This window comes from Rhamphochromis sp. 'chilingali' (assembly GCF_963969265.1).
Source record: "Rhamphochromis sp. 'chilingali' genome assembly, chromosome: 3".
Lineage (NCBI taxonomy): Eukaryota > Metazoa > Chordata > Actinopteri > Cichliformes > Cichlidae > Rhamphochromis > Rhamphochromis sp. 'chilingali'.
The window spans coordinates 36,971,056-36,993,494 of NC_137931.1; the positions used below are offsets into that span (position 1 = coordinate 36,971,056).

The following is a 22,439-nucleotide window of genomic DNA, read 5'->3' on the forward strand; positions in this document are numbered from 1 at the left end:
TTCACACAAAAGCAGAAAGTTCAAGGAAACAGCTCCAGATTTCTCAGATAGCCAAGGAGTGACTACCTACTACTATAAGCTGTGTAGAATAATAATGAACAGAATGATATAATCAAATATGCAAAGAAGGAGTAGGACCCTCCACTCCCACTCACACAAAAACACAGCCCCATTCATTTACCCGTCAATTTGTAAAAACCAGGAAGATTGAAAATGAATAATATATGCACAATAATAATAAAAGAAAGTGCTGGATAAGATTAAAAAGAAGCAAAAACCTGCTTTCTGATTGCTTGCTTGCTTGTTTGCTTCCTTAAAGGTGCTTTTCGCAGTGACCCTCTGCAGACACTGACTGAAACTTTGACCACCAAGGGGCAGCATCTGTAACATTTTCAGAGTGTGTTGCTGTCTAAAGTTTTTATATTGGCCATTTCTCAGTACTCAAGAACGCAAGTCTGTACTTGCATTCTTGCTATAAGTTCACACAGGAGTCCATACTTCCCAAGAACATAACGCAATCATTCTACAATTGGAATGGCACTGTACTTGATGACATCACAACTCCAGAGTTTGTTTAATATTTGCAATGGAAATTACACATTATATAAAAAATTACATCCTGTCTACTAGGCTTCATACAGTTACACAGAAAGCACAGGAACAAATAAAAAACTGAAATAAACCAAACATTAACATTAACAATCAATGAAAGACTTGGATGCAAAAATTGTGATTGGCTCCAATCAGCTCGCTAGCTACTCCATTCTGGAAACACTGTCCAAAATGTAGCTAAATCCAGTGGAGTGGTTTGGTTTAAACTAGATTAAAACCAACAATGGTCTTAAAAATTATATATTTTAAAATAAAATAATTAAACATAATAACTCTAAATGGGTTGAGCTACACTATGGACAGTGTTTCCAGAATGCAGTAGCTAGCTAGCTGATTGGAGCCAATCACAATTTTTGCATCAAAGTCTGTGATTGGTTGGTTTTGTGGCACATTTATAAAGGTGAACTGAGTGAGAGGGGCTGTTGTGTATATGGATAATAGCAAACACTGAAATACATTTCTTGCATGCAGCAATAAATTTTGTTCGCTCAAATTAAGCTTTTATTCACTCAAAATATTTCTTCCTCAAAATGTAACATTTGCACTTGCAAAAATTATTTATGTGCGCTCACAATAGAGGCACAAAATAATGCCATACCAGTCAGAAGTTCTCACCTGAAAATATCTTAAAAGTTTATTTTGTGTCAGATAGAGTCATATTTCAAACTTTTTAGCCACTCTCCTTTGCAAGAACGCAAGTACGCGTGCTGAGAAACGGCCATTCTCTTTAGCCCCTCCCTTTAGTTACCTTGGGTAGCTTTACAGTGACTCGCTGCGCCATCTTGTGGTTTAAAAGGGTATTACATAAAAGCCGCAGTCCAGCTCCATATCCACAATCCACAGTCATAACGAGCTATGTATCTAACTGGTAGTAAGGAAGGGACTGATGGAGGCTGCGGGTAGAGGTGGTGGGGGGAGGTGGACCTCGATGAGCAGTGTGAGAACCAAGCTCACGTCAAGGAGTGAAAATTTCAACTAACAGTGGAAATGTGATATTTGACTGCATACAGTTTTATCATGTTTATTGTGTTTACACCTGTTTCATAAACGGTGTTGGGGGCGGGTAGGATTAAAGAGGAGGAGAAAAAGTCGATCCTTGTATTTTCACGCTGGACACTGGAGGGTGGAGTAGGTGGTGCAGCTGCTTCCACTGCAGACACATCATGTGAGCAGCTTCCTCCTCCTCTGCCTCAGCCCGCTTTCAGCTGCGCGGTCGTCACAGCGCAGGCGCAGTGACTCAGGCGCGTGGCTGAGAGACCTCCTCGGTGCTCGCCGCGCTCGTCAGAGGCTCAGCTGATGGCGCAGAGATGATGGCCGCATGGATCCTCCTGAGCTGTGCTTGGGGACAGGGCATGCGCGCGGAGGACTTCGCGATGGAGGAGCTGGCCACGGAGAAGGAGGCGGAGGAGAGCCACCGGCAGGACAGCTTTAACATGCTGACCTTCATCCTGCTGCTCACCCTCACCATCCTCACCATCTGGCTCTTCAAGCACCGGCGGGTCCGCTTCCTGCACGAGACCGGGCTGGCGATGATCTACGGTGAGCCTCGCCTTTACGCTTAACGGCACGCTCGCGCACGCCGACACCGCACTCTTTGCGTGAGACGTGAGACGCGGCCGTTATTTTTAAGACAGTGCAGAGCCGCCGACGCGCGTGCGCGTTTCACATCGAGCTGCCGGTTCGGTGTCGGCGCGCTCCTGTGCGCGCACCTCTCTGACTGAGCAGAGATCAGCCGAGCAGCTGCTTCAAGAGTCCAAGTGACACCAGCCGGCAGTCACATCACACTCATCACACACACACACACACACACACACACACACACACACACACACACACACACACACACACACACACACACACACACCACTTATAACAACCCTGTTATAACCTTGCTGGCGGTAGAATACTGTGTGTGTGTGCGTGTGCGTGCGTGTGTCTGTTTGTGGGCTGATTCGGAGCCTCAGCCCAGCCTGGTTCTTCTGCTGAGGCTGCCCTGCCTCAGCAAACATGGAGAATGATGACATGAACAAAGATCATCAGATAATGTGCGAATGTCTCTGATCACCTGCAGTGATTAGTCAGAAGGCCTGCTGGTGTGACACATCTGCACGGTCCCAGTGATGGAGGCCGTCCGTCCAGCGTGTCACTCATTAACCACACATGTCCTCCGAAGAAGGCAGACTTTGATTTGTTTGGACCTAAAGCTCCAAGGCAAACATGGCTCTGGTGATTTTCCAAGTGTGGTGTCTGTGCTGCACAGGGTCAAAAACAGGAAACAGGCACTGCGCTCACAGCTGACGTTTGCTTCTTTAACACCGTTTCATGTTTCATTACTACTTATACATGCACACCTCATGTACTAATATCTGTCAGCCATACTCTGCAGTTAATTGAGTGACGTTTAACTTCCGGTTAGGCGAACAAGTTCACACAGGAACCTCAGACCATTTAAAGGGTGCTGGAGGAAGCAGGTGGCCCCCGATTTAAAGTTATTGTGGGCTGAACTGACGCTGTATTTACTGTAACCTCACAGGAGATGTGTTATTGGTCAGAAGATGTAATTAACATGGTCCAGAGGTGCAGTTCAGGGACTCTGGTTAGCTGAGGTGAAGCCGAGCAGACAGCTACAGTTAACTGTGTTGCCATCCACCTGTCAGAGAGACTTTTACACAAAAACACACCCTGAGTAGCCTTGATTATGTAATGTTATCCATTATTCTTCTACTCATTCTAAGGTCTGGTTAAGGACATCTTGTTCAGAATTTCTGACCTAGAGACTCATTCTAACCATTATCAGTGTGTGTAAGCATGCTGCAAAATATCTCTCTGCACTCAACATGCACCTGCAATATTTCAAATCCAGACAATAACGCGGAATGAAGCTCTCAGCCTTTAAAATACGGAGCGCCAACTCGTTTATGAGCACATTTGCATAGTGTATAAATAAAATGAATAAAACAGCTTTATTTAATGATTAACATAAAAAGTCAAACATTTTCAACACTAACACTGGTCAAAGAGGCCACGCCCCTAAAACACAAACTTGGGTTACCTACCTAGTTTATCAAGGTCAAGATGAACTTTATTATCTCCAAGGGGCGTTTGCTTTGTAGCCACCTGCATAAATAACACACATAACACATACACCCAAAACACAAACCACATAACACAATCTAAAAAATTAACAGTGGTAGGAACAAGTGAACCACGAGGCAAAGAACCTCCACCCTGAAGCCAGTGAGACAGTCGGTGTTCCAGTCTGCTGGTACTGATCCCCTATGGTTGGACAGAAGCTTAAAGAAGCCCTGAGTGCTTTAACATGAGCATCTATGGGAACTCCTCCACCCTCCAGCACTCCAACATAAGTACATAAATCTGAAAAACAGAGCCGATCCCAGATCACTTTACACTGCAGTGTATAAATAAAACTGAAGGGTTGTTGTTGAGTCCACCGGTTAAACCTGTGATAGTGTAAGAAATGCTGCTGCAGCTTCATGTTGTTGACGATGAGACGCAGCCTCAGACGTTTGTCCTGATTTTACTTCCTGCTGAAAATCCGGGAACAGAAAAAGTGAAACAGCAAGTGGTTTAATTCTATATGTGTGTGTATGTGTGTCTGTGTGTGTGACTGTGTGTGTGTGTGTGTGTGTGTGTGTGTGTGTGTGTGTGTGTGTGTGTGTGTGTGTGTGTGTGCGTGCGTCTGTGTGTTTTTGTGTGTGTGTCTGCAGGTGTGTGTGGGTGTCAGTGTGTGTCTACATGTGTGTGTTTGTGTGTCTGCATGTGTGTCTGTTTGTGTGTGTGTGTGTCTGTTTGTGTGTGTTTGTGTGTGTGTGTGTGTGTGTGTGTGTGTGTGTGTGTGTGTGTGTGTCTGCAGGTGTGTGTGGGTGTCAGTGTGTGTCTACATGTGTGTGTTTGTGTGTCTGCATGTGTGTGTGTGTGTGTGTGTGTGTGTGTGTGTGTGTGTGTGTGTTCTTCAACCTCCTAAGACCCAAACTCTTCCACGGCATGCATTTTTAATTTCTCTTTGATATTTGGTCATATTGGGGCCCGATGAATGTAAAAACAAAGAATTACCAGATTTTTTTTTTTTTACCTTAATTTTGTTTTGAAGAAAAATAGGAACATATGAGGATATTCGTTTAAAATTTTGATAGAACAGTAGCAATATAATGTCCTTGTAAGTGGATATCAGGCTCTTGTGGAGCAAAGTTGAGTATTTTGGTCTAAATAACCCAAAATGTGATGTCCGCATATGTGGACGCCAGGTCCTAGGAGGTTAAAGTGGCCCCTTTGCTTCCTGGACATGTATCTATGAAAACAGACTGATGGAAAATCAGGTCCAGCAGTCTGTGACTGAGACCAGAAACAGAGACACGAGGTCCCCACTAACCTTTCGGTATTTCTGTTTGTTTCTCTCAGGTTTACTGGTTGGCGTGATTCTGCGTTATGGCATCCCAGCCAACAGCTATCACAACAAGACGCCAGCAAGCTGCTCGCTGAGGGAGGGACCCACCAGCACACTGCTGCTGAATGTCAGCGGGAAGTTCTTTGAGTACACGCTGAAAGGAGAGATCAACTCCCGCGAGATACACAACGTGGAGCAGAACGACATGCTGCGAAAGGTGAGGAAGGCAAGGAAGTACGCTGGCATCGCTCACATCCGCCTGGCAACTTCAAACTTTGTGTCTTTTCCAGGTGACCTTTGACCCCGAGGTCTTCTTCAACATTTTGCTGCCTCCCATCATTTTCCATGCGGGCTACAGTCTGAAGAAGGTAAGAGTCACCTGCTGTGTGTGGACGGGTGGGGCTCTGACTGCTTCACCTGTCTCCATGTTTACATTTAAAGCATAGCAGGTGATGCTTTCACAGCAAGGTCACATCTAACCTGATAACATAACGCACTCATGAACGATATCAAGGTTACGCCAGAATAAATAGGCGGAGCCACACAGACATCCACCAGCAGCTCAGGTGCTCCAGTCTGACCAATAACACTCCAGGGTGGGTCGCTAGGAGGCAAGTCTGATGAAAAATATCAGCCAATGAAATTGGAGTGAACCTGGCCATCTTTCCTGATCACCTAACCGACTTTTCCAAAAATCTTTCATGAACCCAGAAGAACCTGCAGGTAAACACACCTGCCTTCATCTGTACTGTGGTGCTGCTTATGTGTGCTGTGCAGCTGAAGAGTATGTGAGCAGCATTTTGTGCTTTTCTTGTGAAATTGTTTTTCATGCTGGATCTGCTGATTCAGCAGGAAACAGGAAACAGGAAGTAAGAAGAGCATTTTTGTCTGGCGTTGCTGTTTGGTTGATGTGTGAGTAAGGAGGGTTGGATGCAAACAGAACTGAGCGCCGACCTGTACAGGCTCATGTCCTTTAGAAACCTGACTCAGCACTTAGAGAGCTGAGCGCGCTCCGTGCGGCAGCCAGCCGCAGAGGCCTCTGATTGGCTGCCTGGCTGGGTGAGTGTGAGGAAGAACCACATATCTTCTTCTCTTTCTTCTTCTTGCTTCTTCCAGAGACACTTCTTCAGGAACCTGGGCTCCATCATCACCTACGCCTTCCTGGGCACCGCCGTCTCCTGTTTCGTCATTGGGTGAGTAAGAGCCAGGTGTGACATCACCTTCGGTTTGCTGCTGCGTGACTGACGTGTCATACCTGTTCCCTCCGCAGGAACCTGATGTACGGCGTGGTCAAGCTGATGCAGGCAGTGGGTCAGCTGACGGGGAAGTTTTACTACACTGACTGCCTTTTCTTTGGCGCCATCATCTCTGCCACGGACCCAGGCATGACCACGAGCACGGGAAGGAGGACGGCGTGCATGAGTGTGAACGCGAGCAAGGTTTTCAGTGTTTTCTTTGTGTCTCCGCAGTGACGGTGCTGGCCATCTTTAACGAGCTGCACGCTGACGGGGATCTGTACGCGCTGCTTTTCGGCGAGAGCGTCATGAACGACGCCGTAGCCATTGTGCTGTCCTCGTGAGTTCATGCCTCGCTTTTCCAGCTGTGGTTTCTAGTGACCACCTGTGGGGGCTGCAGGCAGTGCTCTGGCTCCCCCTGCTGGGAGATCACAAGTCACCTTTGACTCGTGTTTTTGTGTTTCAGGTCCATCGTGGCGTACCAGCCGGCCGGCGCCAACACGCACCAGTTTGATGCTTCGGCTTTTTTCAAGTCTGTGGGGGTTTTCATTGGCATTTTCAGCGGCTCCTTCGTGATGGGCGCGGCCACGGGAGTGGTCACCGCTCTCATATCCTTTCAGAGAAGTCAGCGCCCACCACACGACCCCCCTCACCCCCACCCTCCGCCCAAGTACAGCAGATATTCACATAAACCTGAAAAACACACGTGAACTCCTTTAAAAGCTGAACCCAGGTGAGCGTCCAGTCCTGGTCCCTGTATCCAGCTGTGATCTATCAGCAGTTTAATATCTGTGTAAACTTTCGGCCTCACATCAGCAGTTGGAACAGATGTGAGCTCAGGTGAGAGCAATTGAACAGTCCTTTTTCCAGCTGTGATTTTTCTGGGTCAGATTATTTTCTAATAGTCAGATTTTAGCTCCCTGAGTGGAGGTCGTGGTTGTGAGGTGGACAAACATCTGTATAATAATCTGTATTGTAATTGTATTGTAATAATTGTAATGTATAATAACACTGATCACACAAATTTAGGTCCTGAGAGAGAGGTCCTGAAGCAGGTTGTGAGGATGAGTGGGTGGGTTTTAAAGGTGGATGCTGAGAACCTTTGACGTAGAGGTAAAGACGTACGTGTCTTCAGTAAATATTGTAAGCTTACTATACAGGACAGATCATCTGACTGCGGGGGTGGGGCTACGTTCACATTTGCCAACTGGTGTCTCAGTCCTGTGTTTACGCTCTTTGACCGGAACCTTACGTCACCAAGTTCACCAAGCTGCACTGCTTCCCGCTGCTGGAGACGGCCCTCTTCTTCCTCATGTCCTGGAGCACCTTCCTCCTCGCCGAGGCTTGCGGCTTCACAGGTGAGCTGACCTGTCACAAACATCAGCCTTGCCATTTGACCATCACCGGGCGACTCGCTTCACATGCAGCACTTCGTCCTGTTCACAGATTTACACTGTTCCGTTCCGCCCCACGCTTATCATCAGAATACATCATAAAAGGTTATTCATAGAGCGCTTATACAGGAAACAGTCAGCTGTAAGGATGTGTTACAGGCACACTGTCAAATCAGATCCAAACAGCACCATCCACTGCTAACAAGCTAGGAAACGTCACCTGAAAATGTAGAAGAACATTTTACAAAAATCAAAACTGCTCCATTTATTTCCATCCAAGAAAAAAAGAAATCTGCATCAACACAATAGATATTCAGCTGTCATCCATTGACTGTCTGCGATGGCTGTGGGGGACACAACCTGCACAGGTGTGAGTGAGAATTTCTGCTTTATCCATGCTTTACGTTCACTGCACCTCAGAAAGATTACACACCTGCTTAAAGCATCCTCACAGATTTTGTGTTACGCCCCCCCACACACACACACACACAGATGTGGTCAGGAGTCAGAATGGATTCAGATATTCAAAATAATCTGATGGCTGAGGTGGGAGGACAGTGGTGCAGTGGTTAGCACTGTTGCCTCACAGCAAGAACGTTCTAGCTTGGACTCCACAGCCACTACTATGTGGGCGGGGCCTTTCTGTCTGCATGTTCTCTCCGGTTATGCCAACTTCCTGCCACAGTCCAAACATGCCGTCAGTGGGGTTTTAACTGGTGATTCTAAATTGCCCACAGGTGTGAGTGTTTGTCTGTCTCAGGCTAGGCCAGGTGTCCCCCCTCCCCCCTCTGGGATAAGAGGAAGAGGATGGATGGCTGAAATTTGGCATTGTGTATTTCAGCTGGCTGTGTGTGTGTGTGTACGTTGTCCTGCAGGCGTTGTGGCCGTGCTGTTTTGTGGCATCACGCAGGCTCACTACACCTACAACAACCTCTCTGAAGAGTCCACAAAGCGCACCAAGCAGGTATGTGAACATGTGACCCCACCCCCGCGCATGCCCCCCCAGCTATCTGGTGCCTGGGCCAGATGGTGCCTGCCCGATGAGCCGGCTGTGACCTTAATCTCCCCCCCTGACTGCTCAGTTCCATGTGGGGGGGTTGGTCTGAGGGACAGGATGAGATTAGCAGGAACACAGTTTGGATCTGTACATGGCACTCCCATTGAAAAAGGGGCGGTGTCACGGAGCAGCAGGAAGTTTACTGCCTCTCAGACAGAGTCATTTTAGGGAACAAACGGCGCACACGCCCCTGGATCCCTCCCAGGAGGCCTGGTTCAATATACATTTCTGTTTTTAACCTTTAATCTTATCTTATCTTATCTTAAACTTGAAAACAGTTTTTATTCTGTGTTTGTCTGCGTCAGCTGACTAAAGCTGGAATCACGTCCTTTATATTTTTATTTTCTCACACTTAGTTTGGATAGAGGACAGTATAGTTCCGTTTTTATTGTTATTTTACTTAAATAAAGTTTTATCACACCAGTAATAACCCTGAAGTGGGCAACAAGATAAAATTCATACACAGAAGTGATAAACTGTTAAATCGTCTCACTAACACTACAAATGTAATATTAGAAGTTTCTTCAGATAAGCAGCTGAACTGAGATTAACTAAACATTTCTCAGTTGGTCTCCAGTTACTGCAAAGAGTGGATCATTATAGCAATTCATCATTAAATGCAACATTATCTGTTCTGCTAACCTAAAGGCATGATGGGGCTCATCCTGTTTACTGTGTAACCACATTCACATATTTTATGATTCTAAATGATGATGAATATTTTTAAACTGCAGCTTTTTGAGGTTCTTCATTTCCTGGCTGAGAACTTCATCTTCTCCTACATGGGCTTGGCTCTATTCACCTTCCAGAATCACATTTTCAGCCCCGTCTTCATCATTGGAGCCTTCGTATCCTTTCTGAGCTTCTCTCATTGTCAGAGTAGTACCTGCAGCGCTGAGAAAGCTACCTGCTGCACCCTCATTTCCTCTTTTTTCACATATTGGTCACGCTTGTGTGTTTCAGATCATCCAACTAATGTTAATATTAGACAAAGACAACTGGGGCAGTTTTTAAAAGATGATTTCAATTTTCAAGGGAAAAAGGGTTATGTAAACCTACCTGCCTCTGTAATCCTTTCCAGACTGATAGAGGTCAGTGACTTTGTTTCTCAGCTGTTTCTTTACATCTTTTAGCCTGCTTCACTTTGTCAGACAACTTCTATTTTGTGATTCAGCAGCTTTGACAGTGATCAGGCCTGGGTGTGGCAGTGACACTGAACAGATCTCAGATCTTTGTCTAGTATTAAAGTTTATTTGATCATCTGAAACATGTACGTGAAACACTAAGAAACCAGGCAGGGCAGTAGATGGAGCTCAGTACGCTCTAGTCTGATTTGTCCCTTTTGATATTTTTGTGTGTGACCTCACATATACCACAAACATCCTTTCTTTCCAGCATTAAAACTTCTTAACCCGGGCCGTCAGATTGCCATTTTCATCGGAAGAGCTCTGAATATCTACCCGCTCTCCTTTCTTCTCAACCTCGGTCGAAGGCACAAGATCAAAGGAAACTTCCAGCACATGATGATGTTTGCAGGTATGAGGAGCGCTTCCTGTCTCTGTAGTTCTAGCTCATCGTGTCGGGCTGGGTGGTTTCAGGATCTCTTTCTGCAGGTTTGCGTGGGGCGATGGCGTTCGCCTTGGCCATACGCGACACAGCTACGTACGCCCGTCAGATGATGTTCACCACTACGCTGCTCATCGTCTTCTTCACCGTGTGGGTGTTTGGAGGTGGAACCACACCCATGCTGTCCTGGCTGCATATCAGGTTAGAAAATCAAAGTGCTGCACTGCCTTCACGCCTGTGAATAATAACAGAAAATTTTAAATATTCGAAGAAAAGAAAAGGCATGACCTGACCTGCTGAGGTCACCTGAAGCAAGGTGTGAGTGGTGGTTGAAACACCTGGGAAGAATCTCAGAGTGGACTGTGACAGTCGGTGTCATAGGCCACCACTTTTGGTCAATGATGACCATTTACAGTGGACATAGATGGGCTCTTTACTCCTCTTTCAGACCATCTGTGTCCTCTGTCCAAAAACATTGATGTCTTCGGCGAGTGGCCTTTGACCTTTGCAGTGCAGATGTGCAGCTGAGTGTTGTGTTGTGCCATGTGTTTGTGGAGTGGCTGTTTGGTTTCTCCTCCCTGCACTGCAGACACTTTATAGGATTACTGTGGCTCAGCCCATTGTAACACTCTGTAACTGTGTGTGTGTGAGAGTGGATGAAGTGTGTCTCTTTTCTATATGCCTAAGTTTTGTTGTTTAGCAGTGTGTTTCATTCTGTATTTTTGTTTATTTTATTTCTAAGATAAATCTGCAAAATTTCAGAGACGAGAACTAAAATCTAGGACTGTGTGTGAATTTTATACACAGGTAGAATATCTGCACATTTAATCAGGTTTTCCAAGTTTAAGGAACCATGATGTTTCCAAGTCTTTGTATGCAGTGGTGAACATCATGGCACTGATGTACATTACTGAGACCTTTGTTGCAAATTTGACTCTATTCACACTTTTTAAATTGTGTTTTTAATGCAAGTTGTAATTAGTTGTTAGTTAGATAAGTTTTCTATTATTATACCTAAATTGTATTATTATACCGCTTCTGCATCCTATGACTACATCCTTAATGTGGTTTGTAAACATGTGAATGTGGGTGTAAAAGAGGAAATTATTAATCTGGACGTTTTTAGTGGGAGAAACTAGGCCACTGAATGAACAATAGAGTCATGCAGGCCTGAAGAAGTCACCTGGTTGATGATGAAACGTTTCTCACACTGAAAACATCCAGATGAACAGAATCGACCTGGGATTTCCTTACCTGGATGATTGAGCATGCATCAAGAAAAATTATTCATCAAGGTATTAATATTCACGTTGAAGTACTGACTGTTTGTCAGAGGTCTTAAGAGGGCTGCACAGTAGACACCGCAGCGTCCAGGAGATGGAGCCAGAGCTACTCTGCTGCTTTCCCTCCACCTCCTGCTGCTCCTCTGAAGAAGCTCAGCTTCAGGATGCGTGTGTGTGTTTACAGTTTTTCTTAATTATAATAATTTTGAAAACTGAGTGGATCCCAGTTTCTTTAGGCAGGTCAAAGCAATCAAGAAAAACTGTAACATGTGTGCTGTGTGTGTGTATTTGTGTGTACCAAAGTTTAGGTAGCTTTATGAGGCCCAAAAGTTGGAATGCCACTATACTTGTGGGGAGCAACAGCCCTTATGGGGACATTTTGAAGGCATTTTTGAGACTCAAAATGTGGTTTTAGTGACTGGGTTACAGTTAGATTATGGTTAGGTTTAGGGTTAGGCGTTTATTGTGATGGGTGGGGTTAGGGTAAGCAGCTATGGAAAGCATAATATCAGTTAGATGGCCCCACAAAGATATGAAAACACAACTGTGTGTGTGTGTATTTAATATGTGTGCTGTGTCTTAGGGCGGAGCAGGAAGTATTATGTTGGAGGTTTAGAGCACTGCCAGATTCTGCCCCTTTCACCCTGTGAACTCGTTGCTATGGTGACAGTAACCGGCCGTGCTGCTCTGTGCTCTCAGCATCCTTCTCTGCAGTGATGTGTGTGTAAATTTATGTTTTGCCTCTTGGTGGTGGGGTTAAAAACAAGCCTCAGACGGTGTTCCTCCCTCTGTGCAGATCATTAACAGTGGCACGGTGAGACCTGATGCAGTGTTGGTCCTGACGGTCTGGAAGCAGGCAGCCTATCACCGAGCGGCATGACTAATCTGTGACCACAGTGGGACAGTCAGGGTGCTGGTTTCAGCTTTTAGGAGAATGAGCATTTAAAGTCATGAAGCTGCTGCTCTGTGTTTGATGCTGAAAGTCAAGGTAAAGTTGTCAGGTGGAGAGAGGTGGAGTTTTCAATACGAAATTAGATGTTATTGGGCGAACACAAGCTGAGGATCAGAGAGAAAAACAGGAGCACAAGGAGCGGATGTGAGGCCTTTACATCACAGACTGTTAGCTTTAGGAGGAAACTTCAGGCTTAGCTTGTATTTTCAGGTTTATGAAGTCAGTCTTTGAGTAAAACATAGGGCAGCAGCTGTTCTGGTCTGATGTAGGATTAAGCAGTCCTGGCTGCTGTTGTTGCTTTCATGATGCTCCAGATGTTCTTGGCTGGTCAAAGCTCTGCAGAGCAGGTGGGCCTGTCCAGCGGCTGGACTCTTCTCCTCTGAAGCCGTACTGCTGGAATGGATGCAGTCTACAGTTTAGCATCATCCCGGTCAAACACAGCAGCCTTCCTGAAAAAAGCATTTGTATGGAGCAGATGTTGCTCTAACACCTGTTTGTACCTTTGAGCACTGATGGAGCCTTTCCAGATGTGCCAGCTGTCAGCTCCATAGGCAGTGATGTCTTACAGTTCCGCTTCAGCTGGGTTTGTAAAATTCAGACACAGGTGGAAACAAGCAGCGAATCAGGAGGCAGGAAGTCAATCCATAGCAGGCAGGGAACAAAGACAAAGGCACTAGCACGCAGACGAGAGACGCCAACATTAGAAATATGAGGAATAATATAAAAGCCCAGAAATACTTTACAACAAACTGAGCAAAACATTTAAAACTGAGACACAGAAATGTTGTAATAAAGCTCAGTCTCAACGGTTAACACCGTTGTCTCTCAGGCTGGGAGTTTCCAGTTTCCTGTTTAAATAAAGGTTTTTGGGGTGACCGTGGCTCAGGGGGTTGGGAAGTGTATCTGTACCCGGAAGGTCGCCGGTTCGATCCCCGAGCTCTCTGTCCTGGTCGTTGTGTCCTCGGGCAAGACACTTCACCCTACCGCCTACTGGTGGTGGTCAGAGGGCCCGGTGGCGCCAGTGTCCGGCAGCCTCGCCTCTGTCAGTGCGCCCCAGGGTGGCTGTGGCTACATTGTAGCTTGCCATCACCAGTGTGTGAATGTGTGTGTCAATGGGTGGATGACAGGTTGTGTAAAGCGCTTTGGGGTCCTTAGGGACTAGAAAGCGCTATACAAATACAGGCCATTTACCATGAATAGTGGCATTGTAAAGCGCTTTGGGTGCCTTGAAAAGCGCTATATAAATCCAATCCATTATTATTATTATTATTATTATTAAAGTGTGACTGCATCCAAACATGCTCTGTGAGTGAACAAGTGACACAGAGACAGCTTATTTAAACGTGCTCTGTGCTGGAGCTTCAGGCTCCAAACCAAACCAAAATGCCGAAACATGTTGAAACTGATGCTGAAAGAAGAGGAAGTGGAAGTCAAAATAGAAACCATCAAAAACACGCTGACTGGCGTGTGAAAGCAGCTGCTGGAAGAAACGTCAGCATCTGGAAGAAGAACTTTCGGAGTCGGAAGTTGGAGCTTTCACTTCTCTGTAGCACCAGTTGGCAGGCTAGGCTGTAATAATCCTCTGAGAGCTGCGAGTGGCTTGCTTAGTCACAATTAAAATGAAATGCTGGCAAAGCAGAAATGTTCCCTGTGATCGCAGCTGAAGCTTCTGTATGGTATGGAGACCACACTGAAACGATAATGATGATTATTTTCAGGGATCAGATTTACACATTAATGTGTATGTAGCTGAGTGCAGCGTGCGCTGTGAATGCCCTGAATCTGCCTGTGTGGGTGTGAAGGCCGAGTTGTGTCGGGTGCAGGCTGACATCACGGATGACCGTGCTGCTGCGAGGTGACAGCGCTCGCCCTGAGATCAGAGCAGATGTGGATCTGTAGTTTCATGATTGTCTAATGGATGTTTGTCCCAGAGTTGGGGGCGTGACTGTCTGCGTTCCCGCAGTAATGATGTGATGAGTTCAAAGGTCAGTGCAGTCTGTGAGCACCCCAGCAGAGATAATTTGTGAATATGAAACTCGCTCCTTACAGGTATGACAGTAATGATCACAGCAATGCAGGAAGTAGGCGGAGTCTGCAGATGCTGGGACAGTGAGTGGCATTGTGTAAGTGTGGTTACGTCAAAGGAGACTCTTTCTCGCGCTCTTCACTTCTGTTTTTCGTCAACTACAGGGAAGAGAAATAGAATTATCCCCCAGAGACCGGCCTGCTTTCACTTCTGATCACAGGCGCTATGAATAACAGCTAAACAGAAAAAGAAGTATTAATTCATTTTAATAAAAAGTTAAATATTAGAGGTAGCTTGTAAATGCGTATTTACCAGAGGTCCTGTGTGATTTCACAGTGTTTTATGGAATATTACACACAATATAGTCTGAGCGCAGCAGGAAAGCAGCCTGTCACTGAAGGACCTACCCAGTGATGTCACTGTGTCGTGGAATTGTGAACTAAAACCCAGAGGAATCTGTGGACCATCAGTGATGTGATAAAAAGCAGCGTGAGCTATAAAGCACCTGTTACACTGCAAAACAGATCAAAACCCGAGGTCAAGAACACATTACCGTCCTTTGATTGGCCGGTCAGCCTTTTTATTTATTTTCTTCAGGGGAAGCTTATTGGTTCCGAGTGAGAGTGTAGTACTGTAGTCCACTACATTAAAAGGGCGCTGTTTCACTCAGTGATATGAGCGTTAGTGTTTTTCCATCCCACACAAACATTTTTAACCCTCAGAGCTAATTTATCGTCATATGAAAGATGGGAGAGATGTTTAAAAAGGGAATATCGTTACAGTAACAACACAAATAACATCCTAAAATGTTCATGTGGCGAATGGAGCCGCTGCTCAGGTGATTTCAGGTGTTTGAACAGGAGGACCTGGGCCAACCCAGCGCCTACTGCAGAGAGGACGTCTCTCAGCTGGGAGAGGTTTAATGTTTCATCTGAAATGATGACTCTTTTTTTCTAAAAGTTTTATTGAATCTGTTTTAACCTTCTGTATCACTGCTTGGTATGGTAATATGTCTTTGAATAAAAAGGCCGGACTTAGTAACCTGGTTAAAGTGGCTGGTCGGATTTCAGAGAGATCTCAGGTCCAGCTTGTGGACTTCTATAACAGGCAGGTGTTGAGGAAGGCAACCTCTGTCATGTTGTGTTCAGATCACCCTCTCTTTAATGATTTTCAACTGCTTCCATCAGGTCGTTGGTATAAAGTGCCTGCAGTAAAGACAAACAGACATAAATTGTCTTTTGTACCTAGCGCTATTATCATGGTTATTAACACTAAACCATAAGGGTTGTTGCCATTGCACACTGCACTTTTTTTGAAGATAAAATTTAGGTCGTTACCGCTGGGCTTATTTTTGTGGGTATGTGTTGTGATTTTATGGACATACTACAAATCAATTTCCCATTGGGGACAATAAAGTTACCATTGAACCAAGCTGGATATGCAGCAAAAGGATGGATGGATATAGACAGATAATTACGCAGCACCCAGTTTGAGAAATTTAGTCATTTATTAACCGCACAGAAAAACAGCATTGTGATGATTGTTAACTATCTCTTTGTCCTTTTCTGTTTCAGAGTCGATGTTGATCCAGACCAAGACCTGCAGCCGTCTGCAGACAGCTTCCAGGTCCTGCAGGGGGTGAGCACCACTCACACATGCTTCTGTGCAGTTATTAGAGTTATTGGTTATCAGTGAGAGTTTTCCTTCCAAACCCATGAGTTTATTCACGCCTCACAATGAACTACGAATAATTATTTTCATATATAAGTGACTATGACGTAAAACCTCAGACCTTTGGAACCAGAAACATCACCAAGTATACACAGATTTTTTTTTTAAATTGATTGATTAATAAAAATGTAATATTTTTGCTGGTTCACTGATGTGAGAAAATATTTTTACATGTGTCAGTTGTCATGGAGTCTGAGTCTGTCTCTGCAGAGATTACCAATAAGTATGATTATTCATGATATTTAACTCACATTCTGTTTGTATTTTTTTTTAAAAAGCCCGCTCATTCAGCCTGGCTGAGTGAATTAAAAGGTGAAGCATTTTATCTTGATAGGCTGTTCTTCCCGTGAGTATAAAGCTGTGTTATCTGTGTGTGTTTGTCCAGGACGGGCCTCAGGCTGAAGGACAAAGTAAAACCAAGCAGGAGAGCGCATGGCTCTTCAGACTGTGGTACACGTTCGATCACAAGTATCCTTTCAGAGCTCTGTGGTCTCATCCAGGATGGTTCTGTCCTGTGTCCAAAGAATCGCCTCGGTTAACAAGCCCATAAAATATGTTCCCCTGCTTGCTAACAGGCTGCAGTAAAGGTGTTTAGCTCCTCGTGCACTTGGTCCCTCCCTGCTTCTCCCCTCTGCTGAGCGACGGTTTCCCCGGTGACTGACTGTGTTTTCCAGTTAACCCCCGCAGTGGCTTTGTCTATGAGACAAATGGGCAGCCTGCCCCTCCCTGCAGCGTCCACAGCGGCCTTTTCCCAGAGTGTGACAAAAGTGACAAAAACCTAAAAGTTTTATGTTCAACTGGTTTAAACCTGTTAGTCACTGGAGATTACCCTAACCTTAAACTATCAGGTTTATACATTTTTTTATTGGAGTCAGGGTCATCACAGCTGACACAGGTGTTAGAGCTTAACACTCGCTGTTAGGGTTAAAAGCCCCATTACTTCAGTTTTAAGATCTCCTTTAAGTGTAGTAAAGGTGCCTCACAGTGTGGACTAGCATAAATACCTAAGAGAATTCATTCAGAGATGAAAAATATCATTGATGAGCTAAAGTCGCCATAACCACTGATACATCCTAGTTTTCTCCAACATATGGACAGAAGTATTGATAAGCAGAATGGTTGGATGAATGGGTGGATGGATGAATAGGTGGATGGATGGATTGACAGGTGGGTGGATCATTACCATTTAAAGTGTTTAAGACTCAGTCAGCTGCTTGTCCTTAATAAACCTTCAGTTACCTGAAGCCCATTCTGACCCACAGTGGCCCGCCTCTCACCTCCACCCTACCCAGCTACTGCGGGCCGCTGGCGAGCTGTCTGACCACCCCCCGGGCGTACGAGGTGAGTGTCCACGTGCACACTAAGACAGCAAACTCACAGTGAGCAGTGAGTCTGTATGAAGTGTAGAACACCTCTGAGGGTGATGCAGAGAGCCTTCTAACATAAAAAACTGAAGGAAAACTTGATTTCATAACCAAGATCAAGCTCAAGTTCAGTGGTGGGCATGCCAGTTCTGGCGTTCTATGGCAAATGTCCGTCAGGTCCACGGTGCCGTGCAGTGAGTGCACTAGAAGGCACCGTGAACCTGACTGACATATGCCACCCCCATGAAGCTTGTGTTTGATTGGTTCATCAGAGACGTGGTGTGACCAGCTGGAGGTCTTTTTGTAGCTATTCCAGTGCTCGCCCTCTTCCTCCGTGTACAGAGGAGCAGATACTGGTCTATTGATGGGTTAAGGCCTTCTACGGCCCTGTCCAGCTCTCCTCCATGTTCTTGAGACTGTGCTGGGAGAAGCTGCAAACCTGCTGGCAGTGGCACGTATTAATGTGCCACGCTGGAGGAGTTGAATGACCTCTGCAGCCTGTGTAGGGTCCAGGTGTTACCTCATGCTACGAGCAGTTACACTGACCCTAGCCAAATGCAAGACTAGTGAAAAACAGTCATAAAAGACGGGGAGGGGGAATTGAAAACCATTCCTGGTTTGGGGTTGTTGCCCCTCTATTGCACCCCCCTCTGATATATCCAGGAATTTAACTGACTTGATGCTGCACTCTGATTAAAAAGCACTCCCTTAATTTGTTAAGTGTATTAAAAGAATTCTACAAATAAATAATTATAAATAAATAATAATAATAAAGTACATGACGATGCCACCATTATTTTCATCTGTTCACGGACCATTCTAGCATCTCTGTCGCTTCTTTTTATTTACAGTTTGAGTGTCTGCCTTTTTTTTGGTTGAGTCAGCACATTTCCCAAAGACAAACCGCAAAACGATCAGCAGACATATATACCCCCCAGCTCACACTGTTATATTCACTACACAGTAACTTACACTGTGAATATTTCTGGACTACATTTATTTATTAAACTGATTCAGTGTTTTTAGCCCTGAAGATAACAGATCTCTGCTGGATTCATGAAGTTGAAATGCTGGAAAAATCATCTAGACTTGTTCAAAAACCCACTATTTTGTTCTTCCAGGACCTTTCAGGACCTGTAACTCTGTAAATATTTACAGCATGATATTACAGAAAAATCAGCTGATTGTGGTGTTGTGTGTGTTCGTTTCAGCGCAGAAAAACTTCTTTAGGAGATGTTTTTCCACAGGAAGTGATTTCCGAGCCGTTCTGGGACACAGTGAGTGGTTAGGAGTCATTTTCTCTCGTTCTTTGTGCTCAGTGGGGAGCCGGCTCCTCAAGAAGGCTTCCTGTGAATACTGAAGCTCTCAGAGCCTGCCAGCCAGCACACAAAGAGCCGAGGCCTTCAGCGGCAGAGTAACTGGACGGTGGAAAAGCCTTTTGGCATTCAGCGAGCACAAAGGGCCTTTTCAGCTCCGCCTCAATGATGAGCACTGTAATGAAAGATATTTCAGCCACACAAGCAACCATTGAAGGCGCGGTCACACTTGGATGGACTCTGGCAAATTCCTCTTTTCATTTTCTGAGAGATTCCTGCTCAAAGAGGAGTTCAGCCCTCAGAGCTGGCTCGCATTCAGAGATCTGAACTGTAATTTGACTGTTTCTCGTTTCATTTATTTATCTGAATGTGCCTCCTATCCCGAGTCTGCTCACAGAAACGCTTCCCCTCCCAGTTTGTTGCTGCTGTTTGCCAGCGAGCGGCTGGCTGCCAGGCTCATGTAATCAGTCCCATCCAGGACTCTGTGTGGGCACAGGAGATTAAATAAAGCTCCCCGTCTGCTTTCTCCTCCGCTTATAAATTTTATAAAACACAGAGGGGAACGAAACACGTGAAATGCGATCGCTCAAAATGTAATTCAGAACAGCAGATGTCTCACGGTCTGTAAAGGAGCTAAATGCAGTGAAAGCATCAATGCGCCGCTAACCCTAACCCTCCTGACGAACACTTTCATTTCAAAAGTGGCTCACAAATACGTAGTTCACATATTGCTCGTGTTCACAGAGGAAGTCAACAGGAAGTGCGGTGGCTTAGTTTCACAACTAAAAAGATAAAGCTTTGCTCGGTTCGCCATGATTGCTGCTGCAGAGAAAGTGTTATGTAATTCTCTTGGATCCCTCTGTGAGAGTAATCCCCGCACTGACCCCCCGAGTTAACTCATCCCGTTCTCCCTGGGGGACCCCTGGCCAAATATTGATCCGCCAATCAGTTCAGACCCGGACTCGAGCGCCGTGCAGCGTGTGATTTGGAGCTTTAGATGCTCACAGGAAGCTGACCCAAATGTTTCAGCGATATCACTGAGCTCATTGATGTTTCACAGAGAAATCCTGTTTTCACGACTCTGTGTGCGTCTCAGACCTTTGAAAATTCATATCACTGAAGTACCTGAAAACTGTCACAAAGACGAATTACCAACAAAATTCACTCAAATAAAAACATACGTGTAGTTTCAGTTCTCCGGCCTGGAAAGTCTGAGAAGCAGGGGCAGATGTGTGATTTCTCTCCGATTAGAGGCAGCTCAGAGAAGCAGGGCGACAGTTGGAGGTTAATCCAGCCTAAATCTGCCCCTCCCCCGTGTAGATCCACTGTGTCCTCTGTGAGCCCTTGCACTCATGTCAGCGTGCTCGTGTGGTCATGCGTGTTTTTGCCACATGCGTCCCACATCTGTTCTCGTGTGGTCCCATTCTTCCCCTTCATGTTCTGCTTTGGCTTTGTTTTCAGAACCATGAGCAGCTGAGAGACCCGGACTCTGACCTGATCCGTGGCGACGCAGACTTGACCTTCACTTTCGGGGACACCGCCATCACCGCCAACGGGGCGTCTGGCAGTGGAGCGGACACTGCTGGGGGGTCGGGCTGGAGCGCGAATGGGAAAAGGAGCGGCAGCACATCAGAGGAGGCGCTGGAGCGTGAGCTGGACTCCCGCGAGCAGGAGCTGCTGAGCCGAGGGACGCGCCTCGTCTTCCCCATCGAGGACCATATCTGACCCCACCCGTCCCCGCCACCCGCACCCACCCCCCAACCACCTCATCCTCAGCTTTCTCCACATCCAGGAGGGCGGTCCTGCAGAGTGACTCTGAACTTCCTTTGGGATCACAACACCTCAGCTGGACAAAGTCTCTCTGACTCATTCTGTCATGTGACCCTGTCATGTAGACGGGCATCGCTGCACTCGCCTATGTCTGAATACTCCTCTTCCTCCTTGCTCCACACAGTGTCCGGGTGTCTGCTCTGGACGAATACGCAGTTAAAGAACTTTGTATTTCATTATGTCTCCAAAGGAAATGCTGATTTTTCAAAACAGACATGCAGTGTGCAGTCGGACTGCGGAGCTTCAACTTTTGGACGAGGATCAGAAGCAGCGCCGCAGCTGAGAAATGCTTTCACTGATGATACGCATGCAAAGATGGATGATTCTCCCAACATCCAGCAGGCTCTCGGTGACCTCTGGATGGAGGTCAGCTGTGTGTGCAGGTAAACAGGCGTGTGTGCGTCTGCTATGTAGCCTCCATACTCACTCGAAACACACGGTTCACTTATTATTTTTCCCTCTGGACTCATTGTCAGGAGTGACATCACACTTTTGTTTTAGAAACGTGCTGCTGTGCATAATTTCTATAAAGTTCACTCTGTGTGTTTGTGTATGTGTGTGTCTGAGCAGAGAATCAGATGTGGGGCTGTGTTTGCGTGGGCAATTGCAGAAGCTGGTGTGAGACTGTGTAGGTGAGCTCATGGGGGAGCCATGTTCCCTCTGTCAGGTGAAAGGTAGCGCACTAAACTGTGAGCGTGCTGCTCTGCACGAGTCCTAAAGGCAGTTGGCATGTTCGGCGCACTCTCTGCGAGGACGTGGGAAGCAAGCAAGACCGTCTCTGACCTTCCCGTGTCGGCAGGAGTACGTGAGAAATGTGATGCGTAGCCTAACTGTCAATGTATGCAACTGTTGTGTTTAGTAGCAGCTCTGCAGCCCGTCTGCATCCACTGTGGTCTGCATGTCAGCATGTCAATAAAATCTTAAGTTCTCACCCAGTGCCGCCGCATTTTGTGGTGTTTACAAATCAACTCGCACTCCGTGTTTGTGGCTGTGTGTGTGTCAGCAGATTGGGAGGCAGGAGATTGGTGTATTTTTGAACACGCAGATATTTTCAGGCATTCAAAATAAAAATTCAGTCAGGGAAATGAAAAAGGTGTAAACACTATCTGATATGTGATGTTATTAAAACACAGCTGACCTGTTTTCACGATGCTCTCAAAAAAAAAAGAAAAAAAGAAAAAAAAAGATTCACTTCCTTTGAGATCAAAGTGTAAAGTCTGATGACCTGTCCAGTTTATGAGTTGAATATTTCACGAGATCATATTGAGTCCTGTTGTATTATTAACCCGAGTGCATCAGAGTGATGCAGCTTATTCTGAGTTGCGGTAATCAAGCAGGACGTTCATGTTGGAACACCCACATATCACACAGACCGCTTGCACTTATGTTGTAATCGTGGCAGTAAAATAACAAAATAATTTGAATCTTTCAGGATTGATTTGGATCTTCTCAGTAATGTGAAGCTCACGTGCTAACAGAGCTAATCCCTTCTCTCCGGCTTCAGTACCTTGTGCTACTGTGATACACCGAATATTCCCGTCCTTATATGCTCATTTCATGCTTCTGTTTGTGATGGGCATTCAATCAGGAAGCCCTCAAACTGGGAGGAGCTAAATGAGCTTGCTTCAGAGAGTGACCTGAGGCCTGGTATCAGATAAAGAAGGATTA

The 22,439-nt window shown here is 45.8% G+C and overlaps 1 protein-coding gene across 1 annotated transcript; it reads left to right on the plus strand.

Annotated features, from left to right (window-relative positions):
* Positions 1-1,845: 1,845 nt before the first annotated feature.
* On the plus strand, positions 1,846-21,896 carry slc9a7 (solute carrier family 9 member 7). Its single transcript, XM_080877430.1, has 16 exons — positions 1,846-2,151; positions 5,032-5,234; positions 5,308-5,385; positions 6,134-6,210; positions 6,288-6,400; positions 6,487-6,592; positions 6,719-6,860; positions 7,505-7,610; positions 8,522-8,610; positions 9,438-9,551; positions 10,128-10,239; positions 10,317-10,470; positions 16,105-16,168; positions 16,647-16,729; positions 17,497-17,602; positions 20,403-21,896. Exons 1-16 carry the CDS (start codon positions 1,920-1,922, stop codon positions 20,664-20,666), a joined length of 2,043 nt encoding a protein of 680 aa, XP_080733556.1. The 5' UTR covers positions 1,846-1,919; the 3' UTR covers positions 20,667-21,896.
* Positions 21,897-22,439: the final 543 nt, after the last annotated feature.

What these genes read in the sequence shown, in the direction of transcription:
- slc9a7 (XM_080877430.1), top strand. Translation starts at nt 1,920, where the DNA reads ATGATGGCCGCATGGATCCTCCTGAGCTGTGCTTGGGGACAGGGCATG. An exon ending in CATCTCTGCCACGGACCCAG is followed by an intron (nt 6,401 to 6,486) that starts GCATGACCACGA and finishes GTGTCTCCGCAG; the next exon opens with TGACGGTGCTGGCCATCTTT. An exon ending in CGAGGCTTGCGGCTTCACAG is followed by an intron (nt 7,611 to 8,521) that starts GTGAGCTGACCT and finishes GTTGTCCTGCAG; the next exon opens with GCGTTGTGGCCGTGCTGTTT.